This window comes from Bubalus kerabau, chromosome 21, assembly GCF_029407905.1.
Source record: "Bubalus kerabau isolate K-KA32 ecotype Philippines breed swamp buffalo chromosome 21, PCC_UOA_SB_1v2, whole genome shotgun sequence".
Classification (NCBI taxonomy): Eukaryota; Metazoa; Chordata; class Mammalia; order Artiodactyla; family Bovidae; genus Bubalus; species Bubalus kerabau.
The window spans coordinates 64,423,713-64,434,728 of record NC_073644.1 but is presented as its reverse complement, the minus strand read 5'-3'; the positions used below and the strand labels follow the sequence as shown (position 1 = coordinate 64,434,728).

Sequence of the window (11,016 nt, the reverse complement as noted above, 5' to 3'; positions counted from 1 at the left end):
CCAGTACACAGTATCTCATCCTTCAGAGCGTGTATTAATAACGGAAAAGGAGAAAAAAACAAAACCCAACAGCTTATAATCCAAGAAACGCCATGGTTTTTTTGACTGTGACACGCTGCGTGCAGGACCTTAGCTCGCCGCCCAGGCATCGAGCCCATGCCCCTACAGTGGACGCGCAGACTCTCAACCACGGGACTGCCAGGCTAATGCTGTGATGAGACTTTCAAATCTGAAACGTGGAGGACTCCTAAAACGTTTACAGGAAGAGTATACACAAATGATACGCAGACAGCATTGTCATACATGCTTAAAGAGGCTTCTAGGGGAAAAGTCCTGTGGGTTTACCTGGGACAGAGGGTGGTTTCATCTTCTGAGGAAAAGCTGTGAGTGGCTATGCTTAGGGCACCCAGGGCGGGACGCTTCTCAGTGAACCATCACGAACCTGAGCGGCTCTACGGAAAGCAGTACTCGAAGAGCTCTTAAGATGTGTTGACCATCCAACTAACAAGAGACTTCGTTTTGTGTGCACAGTTCATTCCTGGCTGACATGGCAATTTCTTTTACATGTAAAACTGACTCAAGAACCTCTAAATGTTAACTGCAAAGCAGTTTTCCTAAAGACGCAGAAAAGCAAATGACCTGTAAATGAGTTCAGGAAAAGACAACAGCTGGAGGTGCCCCATTTGGGAAATGATCTGAGCTGCCATTTCAACTTTCCTCCAAATAGATAAGAGCACGAATTAGGGGGAAGTTCAGTTTATTAGAATAAGACCAAAGCAATGACTAGAAAGTACTTGAAATTCAGTCTGAAGCCAGTTTTACTTTCGTGGCTTTAGAAAAAGAGAGGAATTGCAATGGGAGCAGCTCTAGTCACAGGCAGACGGAGAGGATTCTCCAGGTTCTGCCGTTCCTGTTTGGACAGAATAAAGCATCATGCTTCTGATCTAGAAGAAAACGAAAGCATGATGAACTGGAACCCAACAAAAGTAGCGCTTGTGTCTGTGTCTTAACGCAGGGAGTGTGGCTTCCTACGCAACCACACGGCCGGGAGACAGAAAGCCGCCTGGGGCCCCCTAGGCCCCCGTTCTGCCGTGGAAGGTTCAGCTTCAGTCCTCTGGAAGGCAGTGTGCAACACGCAGGGCCCGAAATCACCCTCAACTGGCTGAGACCACAACCGCAGGGTGTCAGATGGCCACCTGGGCACTCCAGTGCCCCATTCGTGGGCCCAGGGCTGAGCACGGGGTGGTCTGCGGCACTTCCTGTCATCGCCCAGAGCTTCGTCTACTCGCTGGAGTTCCTACTTTGTTACCGATCAGGGTGATGGATTTGCCAAGCTAAGTCTGAACTTGGTTGCAATTTTGGTAAGGCTGGGATGGGGGACAACCTTTAGAGCGATCTTCCGACTCTGCAGCGGTAGGAGTCAGTTCACGACAGGTCAACAGCAACAGTGAAATAAGGCGAGTGTAGATTCATTTGCCCAAAACGCCTTTTGGGGGATAAACTGAAAGAAAATGAAATTCAGTGGCAAGAAATGAGAAAACCTGCCTTTTGTACCGTTACTTCATCCCTTCCTCCTGTAACAGTTCCAACAGACGTTTCTCTAGGAGTTTTTTGTTTTCTCTCTAGATTTTAATTTAAAAAAGCATTTTTGCCGTGTCCCAATTATGTTTTCTCTGATCACCCTTAGGTGTTTATTTACAATAAGACAACACTTCCACTTACATAAGATGCTACTGTCTGTCTACAAATTACCTGGTTTGACCATGGGGAGGTAGAGAGGGCAGATACCATAACCCTCACGTTTTAAAAAAATTCTATTTCCTGACACATCCCTGGGAATCCAAAATGCCTTCTGATGAGGTTTGCATGGGAATTGTTCTTTATCTCCCTACTGGGCAGTGTCAGCAATGAGCTGACTCTCAGGTACAGTCCTATTAGATCCAAAGTGTATTACAGTTTTTATTTTTCACTATGAAAGTGAAAGTCGCTCAGTCGTGTCCAATTCTTTGTGACCTCATGGACTGTACAGTCCATGGGATTCTCCAGGCCAGAATACTCGAGTAGGTATCGTTCCCGTCGCAGGGGATCTTCCCAACCCAGGGATGGAACCCAGGTCTCCTGCACTGCAGGCGGATTCTTTACCAGCTGAGCCATCAGGGGAGCCCTTTCTCCACTATGAGGAACAGAGGATTAGATGGACGCGGGAGACTGACTTCCTCTCTCCCAGGTCAATGCCGTGATTCCTGTTACACCTCTTGATATGTCTGCACGTTGGTTTCCCAGAAAAACATAGTGCCCATCACAGGAACCAGTCAACCGTTCCACCTTACAGAGCAGAACTCCGGGGGGAACAGTAACATGGCTTAACGTGGCTTCCCTGACTACTCGATAGTGCTTGGGAGTGCTTTCTGTCTCAGGTCTAGGAATGACCGAATCTGTTTGTCCTGGAAGAGTGAAAGGTGGAGAAAGAAGGGAGTCATGCCCGTTTCCACCCAGATCTCATCTCACCAGCAGGTGGCACTGTGACAAAGCCATTGAGAGAAGCCAGGTCTGATGGGTTGGGCGTCAGGGCCCCTGTGCCCTAGGGGACGCCATGGCACCATCCCGGGTCAGACGGTTGGGTGTTAGGGCACCCGGGGCCCTCTGGGAAGCCATGGCGGGCACACCCAGGGCAGCCTGCAGCTGAGCCCACACCTGCGACTCCCAGGGTCCTCAATGGGGGCTCTGAGTGTGTCAGCAAGGCCCCGGCCTCGCTGGAGCTCTGCAACCCTTCCCAATCCTCTGGCCTTCCCAGAGGAAGGAGGGAGTTGGAGGGGCAGGGGGAGCCCGTGTCCCTCACACTCACCCTGCAGATCCCATGGCTTTGGGGAATCTCCAAATACTAAGCACTTTCCAGCTTTATGAGCAGCTCTATATATGGTACATTAGATGCTACCTCGGTGAGCTTCCCCGGTGGCTCAGAGGGTAAAGAATCCGCCTGCGATGCAGGAGACCCAGGTTTGATCCCTGTGTTGGGAAGATCCCCTGGAGGAGGTCATGGCAACCCACTCCAGTGCTCTTGCCTGGGGATTCCCATGGATGAGGAAGGAGCCTGGGGGGGGGTTCAGTCCATGGGGTTGCAGAGTTGGGACACGACTGAGCGACTTCACTTTCACCTCAATGGGCTGCAGTGAAGGCCCCCAGGCAGCTCCAGGGAAGAGCAAGGAGGCTGAGCAGGAGCCCTGTGCCCACCGGCCTCTTTCACTCACTCACTATTGGCCCCACGCTCCTCAAGAGTGAAGTCTTGTCCTTCATCTCCAGAGTTCCTTATATGGGGCAAGTGGACAGTGGGACTTGCTGGGATAATGAACTAGAAGCAAGCGTGCCCTGAGCTGCAGGTCTTGGGGAAACAGCCACGCCCACGCCCCATCGCCCCGTCAGCTGCAGAGGTCGGGCGCAGCCTCGCTGGTCCCAGCGGCTGCCTCTGGCACAAGCAGCTGCCGGGCATCCTCTGTGGACCCCCAGGTCATGCTGCCTGTGCTGGCCCTGCTCAGGGCGGAAGTGGGCTTCTCTGGGGGTGAGCTGTGGAAGGATGGGGTCTACATGGTTTGTCTGGGGTGGGGGCCACACAAGGTGACCGACAAGCCCCACCCGCAGGGGGTTCCACACCAAGGAGTCAGAGAGCGCCTGGAACTTCTGGAGGGACTGAGGCACGAGGTGAGAGCGCTGAGCCTTCCGGGTCTGCTCAGATCCGCCCGGAGCAGCGGGAAGACAGGTGGGCCAGGTGCCGGTGAGCAGGCAGGGCACAGGGTCCTGAGCTGGCCTCACTCCAGGTCCAGAGTGGAGACCCGGGCGCAGGTTCCTGAGCCGGCCTCGCTCCGGACTTAGAGCAGAGCCCTGCCTGGGTCTCCGCTCTCGGTCACTGATCCCTCGTGGGGCTGTGCGTGTGCCAAGTCGACTCGCTTCAGTTGTGTCCAACTCTTTGTGACCTGTGGGCTGTAGCCCACCAGACTCCTCTGTCCATGGGATTCTCCAGGTTAGAACACTGGCGTGGGTTGCCATGCCCTCCTCCAGGGGATCTTCCCGACCCAGGGATGGAGCCCATGTCTATATGTCTCCTGCATGGCAGGTGGGTTCTTAACCACGAGCGCCACCTGGGAAGCCACACTTACGGGGCTGAGATGAGCTCCGTCTTCTTCCACAGTCTTAGTGGTTTGCACAGTGCACAGTGTACAAGAAGCCCGCCATGGAGTGAAGAACGGACATCACCAAGACAAGGAGTGGTCCACTCATCTGGCCACCCAGAAAGGGGACGGACAGCCCATTACGGAGTCTACAAGAGAGACTAGTTGCTGTGTCCCATCACTGAACCTGCCAGGTACCCCTCTGGAGGGCAGACCTACAGAAGGGAAACCATTCTACCTGCAAAGCTGGTCCACATGAGACGCGGCAAAGACCCAGAGCGTCTCCAACACACGGGTCACAGATGCAGAGTGAGACGTGACACACGGGTCACAGATGCAGAATGGGACGGTGCCATTTGTAAGTGGGGCCAGGCAGCCAGCAGGAGCGCAGGACCCCCTAAGAGGACCCCACGGCACACTCACAGAGGGGTGGGGAGTGCAGCAGTTGGCTCTGGATTTTCACTCTATGTGCACTGTTAATCAACTACACTCCAATACAAAGAACAACTATATCCTATTAAAAAAAAAAGATTGACTAAAAACTGGTTCACATGATTGAGGGGCCCCTGAGAGAAAGGGAAACAAACTTGGCTTTGTGGGATTTCCCTGGGATCTCCTCTATGCCACCTTATCCCCTTTTTAATATCTATTCTACACAGTAACAACCAGAAATAGAAACGCTGTAAACCAGCTACACATATTGTTAACTATAGGGTGGATTTCACTACCTTCATTCAAGGTAGTTTAACTTGTTTGGTTATTTTCTCTTCAAAAGAAAAAAATCAAAGACGGAAGCACCAGATAACCCCAAAGGTACATGCATTCATTCCAAACCCAAGCTGGGCGTGATCATCTGCAAGACATACCTGGCTCCCCAGACAAAAGCAGATGGGTCCAGGACTTGTAAATTTTGTATTTATTATACCAAAATTATGACATGTTCATTTGTGCATTCTGCTTTAATATAACTCTCGGTATGTAAAGGATCTAACTGAATGCTACACAATCATGCTGATTGTGGCAGCAGTAAGGAACACAATTAAAAAGTGTCTGCAAAAGGGGCTGGTGGGAACAGGAGAGGAGGAGAGGGTCAGCGGCCCCTGGGGCCAGGTCCCTTCCAGTGGCTAAGATCCACTCATCTGAAGGCAGTGCCCTCAGCAGGGCTCAGGCGCACCGCCAGGGGACCGTGTGGGTGCAGGGACGGAGGGGAGTCAGCTGTTCAGTCTGTGTCCCTCACGCCAAAGCTACAAAACTTCTGAAGCATCACTATACAACACAGAGCTATTTACAATAGAAATTTCTCAATCAACGGTTCTCTCAGAGAAAATTAGTGAATCCCAGTGACTTCAGTCACCTGACAGAGTAAAACAACTCCTAGGAGTTAGTCTCCATATTCTATAAATGTCTATCGTTTTCAAGACAAAACAAAACAACAACAACAAAAAAAACAACAGAAAACAAGAAAACGTCTTCCCCCCACAAATACAGAATTACAATATTATTAAATCATTTAGCACTGGCAACCTGCCTTGCCTTCCACACAGAGAACAAAAAAGCCATTTTAAAAAACATTACATTAACTGTTTCTCTGTAATATATTAAACCTTTTGTTTTTTGTCTTTACATATCTGATATGTTAGGGGAAGAGGTTAACAAATTGAAATCATATGGGTAGAGCATCACTAGAAGAAAAGTGGTAATTATTATTTTTTAAACGGCCGACAGAAGGGGCGCCTGCGGACGGCGGAGGCGTGCGGACGGCGGGCGCCGGGTCTGCGGGGCCCGGGCGGGTCAGAGCGGCGTGTCGCCGCTGCAGTCCGCGGGCTCCGCGGGGCCCGGGCGCGGCGGCGCGGGGGGCCGCTGCTTCATCATTTCCTTCACCTCCTCCTCCAGCTCCGGGGGGATGATGAGCTGGTCGTCGGGGTCTGGCTGCGCTGGGGCCGCGAAGTACCCGCCTGGCCTGCGCAGCGGCGCGTCGGCGGCCACCTCGATCACGTTGTGGCTGCGCTCCTGGGGGGCCACAGAGCCGTTTCCCCGCCAGCGCCCCATGGTCCCCGCGGCTCCGTCCACGCGCCGCGCCACGCCCGGCTCGTCCTCCGTGGCACCCATGCCCTCTTCGGCGGCCTCGGGCGGCGGGCCGGGTGCGGGCGGCCGCCGGCGCTCCCCATCCCTGGCGCGGCCGCAGTGGATGTCCACTGCCACCTCCACGCGGCTGCCGTTGCTGAACACGCCCTCGATGGGCTCCTCGTCGTCGCTGTCCAACCCGTTGTCCGAGAAAGCGCTGGAGAAGGTGGCGCTGGACAGCTGCCGCTGGAAGGCGCCGGGCGCTCCCCCAGGGTGCAGCGCGCAGCGTGGCTCGCCGGGGCCGGAGGGGCTACCCTCGCCCAGCACGCCCGGCGGCGGAGGCTCGTCCGAGGCCGTGGAGCCCACCTCACTGCTCATCTCCGACGTGGATAGCTCGCTGCTCATTTCGGAGGCCAGCCCGCTGCTGGAGGACGGCGCGCCCAGCCCGTCGGCGGGCCGCTCCCGGATGGCCACTCCGGCGGCGGGCGCGAAGACGCCGGGGCTGGGCGGCGGCAGGGCGGCCAGTTCACAGCAGCAGAAGCTGTCCTCGGGAACGCTGAGCTGCACGACCACTGCGCTCACGCTCTCGCGGCAGCCGTAGCTCTGCGCCAGGGTGCAGAGCTTCTTAGCGGCGGCCAGCGCGTCGGGCACGCTGCGCACGGCATCCACGGCCTCCTCCACGGACAGGCTGTCCCACAGCCCCTTGCTGCCCAGGATGAAGAACTCGTCCTGGGGGCTCAAGGCCACGGACTGCACATGTGGGCGGGGCACCACGCTGGGGTGCAGGAAGGTGTAGCCCAAGATGCGCGTGGACTCGGTCACTCCGTTCACTTTGCCGTCCTGGAAAGAGAGGGGTTGCCAAGCAGACGTTACCACCGAGAGTTGGGGGCGGGGCTCCTGCCTGGGGGAAGCTCCGGGGCCTGCCCGCCCTGCAGGCCTGCCCGCCTCCTGTGAGGGGCTCCCGGCCACCTGTCATCAGAACCCGGGGCAGAAGCCTGGGGCCAGCAGGAAGCAGGAGGGACACGTGGAAAGCGCTTCATGCATTCCCTGTGTTGGGACCTGTCCGTTCCAAAGCACACCATCATCTGGCTGAGTCAGCAACACGGGCTGATCAGCATCTCTGGGAACGCACAGGGGTCCAGGGAGGAAGGGCCTGCTGAGCCACCCGGGGGGGGCAGCAGACCCTCCTAGGCAGGTGCGATTCAGCGTGATGGCCCCCATCTCAGACCACTGCCCACAGCCCAGCAACCAGCAGGCGATGGCGTGGGAAGGTCCAAAAGTGGGCGGAGCTTTAACCTGAAGGAGGCTGAAACAAATCGCGAGAGACTAGGTGGGGAAAAGTGAAGTGTTTGGAGAGGCAGACACTTATTCAAGGAGAAAGGCGGCTCCCGTAATTCCTGAGCTGACTTTCCTGGCAGCAAATGGAGATGACGACGCCTCCCGATTCAGTCCAGCTGGGTTCCCACCATCTGAACCATGAACCAAAGTTTCAGACCCTTTGCCAGTAAAAAGCTTTTACTCCGAGGCTGGAGCGAGGAGCCATGGTGTAGCTGCTTGGTTCTTGATTCAAGTTCTTCAGCGGAAATGGTTAATTTCTGCATCGTGTACTGTTGAGCATGGAACTCAATACACAGTTAATAATTTAACTCAGTCCCATCTGAGACTCTTCGCTCCCTACATGGTGTCTAGTGTTCACTTTAGTCCTCCCTGCTCTTAGAACAGGAAGGGGATGGGAATCGAGAGGCAGACTCGTTTCCCAGACTCCCACAGTAGATCCTGAGTTGTCTTCCTCATGGCCCTGGGCGGAGCCTTCCTGGAGTCGGGGTCTCTCTGCCGACTGCAGACCTCCACCACTGTTCACCTGGGCATCACACCGCTCCTCAGGCTTTACTGACGAGACGAGACTGGACATCTCCTGTGGACAGACACGCGTCTACACGGGAATCACATCGACAGCGCCCATCGTTTCAGGCACACAGAGGGGACCCACACGGCAGGATGAACGTGTGAATGGAGTCCAGCTCTTCCAGTCCGTTCTGGAGGCTGTGCCGCAGCCCAACGGCCTTTCTCAGCAGCGGCACTTGGACCTTCTGGGCCAAAGACTGTGCTGTGGGGCCGCCCCGCACCATGGAGGCTCAGAGGGGCCGCCCCGCACCGTGGAGGCTCAGAGGGGCCGCCCCGCACCGTGGAGGCTCAGAGGGGCCGCCCCGCACCGTGGAGGCTCAGAGGGGCCGCCCCGCACCGTGGAGGCTCAGAGGGGCCGCCCCGCACCGTGGAGGCTCAGAGGGGCCGCCCCGCACCGTGGAGGCTCAGAGGGGCCGCCCCGCACCCCCACACCGTGGAGACTCAGAGGGGCTGCCCCGCACTGTGGGATGCTCAGCAGCATCCCTGGCTTCTACCTGGGCTTCCCTGGTGGCTCAGACGGTAAAGAATCTGCCTGCAATGTGGGGGAGACCAGGGTTTGACGCCTGGGTCGGAAGATGTGCTGGAGAGGGAAGTGGTGCCCGCTCCCGAGAGCCCGAGACAGAGGAGCCCGGTGGCTCCAGTCAGCGCAGTCACAGCCAGGCAAGCCTGAGCGACGGGCACACGCACACACACGGCTTCTACTGGCTACGTGCCAAACGCACGCTCCCCACCCAAGTTGTGACAACAAAGATGTCCTTGGACATTACCACGTGTCCGTGGTGTTGATGGGGGACTGGCCCCCGGCTGAGAACCACTCGCCGCCTTATGTGAGTGCAGCAGGAGGCATGACCTGAAGCAACAGCCAGTTAATCTACACTGATACGTACACTGGCCTTGAGAGGCCAGACAGATACCTCACCACGCCCACTTTACCCAGGAGGAAACCAAGGCGCCGAGGTTGAAAGGGGACAGCCTGCAGGCCCCAGAGCCAGGAGGAGAGGAGGGCAGGCAGTGTGACCTCTGCAGGCCTGAGCCCCCTGTGGGCGCCCCGAGGAGGAGACGGGGTGACTGTCCGGCCCGAGCGGAGAGGCTGCCGGGCCTGAGCCCCTCTGTGGGCGCCCTGAGGAGGGGACAGGGTGACCATCCGGCTCTGATGTGCAGAGGCCGCCAGGCCTGAGCCCCACTGCGGGCCCCTGAGGAGGGGACGGGGTGACCATCCGGCCCGAGCGGGGAGGCTGCCGGGCCTGAGCCCCCTATGGGTGCCCCGAGGATAAGACGGGGTGACTGCCCGGCCAGACACGGAGAGCCCGCCGGGCCTGAGCCCCCTGTGGGTGCCCCGAGGATAAGACGGGGTGACTGCCCAGCCTGACGCAGAGAGGCCGCATGGCCTGAGCCCCACTGCGGGCATCCTGAGGAACAGCCAGGATGACTGCTCAACCCGACGTGGAGAGGCCGCAGGGCCCGAGCCCCCTGTGGGTGCCCCGAGGATGGGACGGGGTGACCACCCAGCCTGACGTGGAGAGGCTGCAGGGCCTGAGCCCCCTGCAGGCGCCCTGAAGAGCAGCCAGGATGACAGCTCGGCCTGATGCGGAGAGGCCGCAGGGCCCGAGCCCCCTGTGGGTGCCCCGAGGATGAGATGGGGTGACCGCCCGGCCCTGACGTGGAGAGGCCGCCAGGCCCGAGCCCCCTGTGGGTGCCCCGAGGATGAGATGGGGTGACCGCCCGGCCCTGACGTGGAGAGGCGGCCAGGTCGGAGCCCCCTGTGGGTGCCCCGAGGATGAGACGGGGTGACTACCCGGCCCTGACGCGGAGAGGCCGCCAGGTCTCAGCCCCCTGTGGGTGCCCCGAGGATGAGATGGGGTGACCACCCGGCCCTGACGCGGAGAGGCCGCCAGGTCTCAGCCCCCTGTGGGTGCCCCGAGGATGGGATGGGGTGACTGCCCGGCCCTGACGTGGAGAGGCGACTGGGCCCTGTTCTGTATTCTGCACGAGTCTACTCTGATGCTGTGGATTCAGATCTGGAATCTCGGATCAGCTTTGGCGTCTACAGAACGCCGAGGGAGATGCTCCCCAGCCAGTTCCGCGGCCTCCTCCCAGTTCCCCCACAACCTGAGGAAGACCGCCCTCACCTCCGTGACGATGGCCTTGTGCCGCTTGATTCTCTGCAGCTCCTCCTCACAGCTCATGACATACGACCTGGAGAGGGGCAGCGGCTTGCCGTTCCGACACAGCACCGTCTGGCACTTGCCCACATTGGCGGAGATCAGGGTGAAGGGTCCTCCAGGGTCCACAGGGTCGTGCCTGATGTGACAAAGAACAGCAGCGCCTCCGAGCTTCTGCCCAGCTGTGCCCAGCTTCCTGGAATAAAAAGAGATGGGGCTGAGAGCCCACACCACCGCCAGACGACCACACGGGACAGGGAAGCAGAGCTCGGGGCTCCACTCGGCGCCTTTACCAAAGCAGGCCCCGCCAAGCTCAGGGGAGCCCGCAGCACTGGACGCACACACGGGCACACACGCGGGGCCTGCCCCCAGCTGGGCGGGGCCTGCCCCCAGCTGGGCGGGGCCGCTCCGCCATGGAAAGCCTGAGGAGCCGCTGAGGGATGAAGAACCCTCACCTGTCTCGGTGTGGCCTGCGGCGCCTGTCTCAGCACAGCCAAAACCAGCAGAGGCGGCCGCGTCTCCCTCAGCCTCTGCTCCCGAGAGGGTGGGAGGGGGAACCACCGCACAGGAGCAGGCGTGAACACCCCCGATGCATCAGAGCGGCCAATCGCCCCTCTCTCACAGGCTGCCTATGGGCAGGAGCCTTCCCACACTGGGTCATTCATGCTCTTTTCCTACACAGCGCGACTCTCCTGACAAATGAGGTCCATCCTCAAATGTTT

General features: G+C 58.2%; 1 protein-coding gene across 1 annotated transcript in view; it reads right to left on the bottom strand.

Annotated features, from left to right (window-relative positions):
* Positions 1-5,064: 5,064 nt before the first annotated feature.
* PHLPP1 (PH domain and leucine rich repeat protein phosphatase 1) overlaps positions 5,065-11,016 on the bottom strand; it is a 223,235-nt gene continuing 217,283 nt past the window's right edge. The window contains exons 16-17 of the mRNA XM_055559318.1: positions 10,262-10,490; positions 5,065-7,067 (exon numbers count right to left, since the gene is read on the bottom strand). Coding sequence (XP_055415293.1) covers positions 5,955-7,067; positions 10,262-10,490 — 1,342 coding nt within the window. The 3' untranslated portion in view covers positions 5,065-5,954. The remainder of the gene's footprint in view (positions 7,068-10,261; positions 10,491-11,016) is intronic.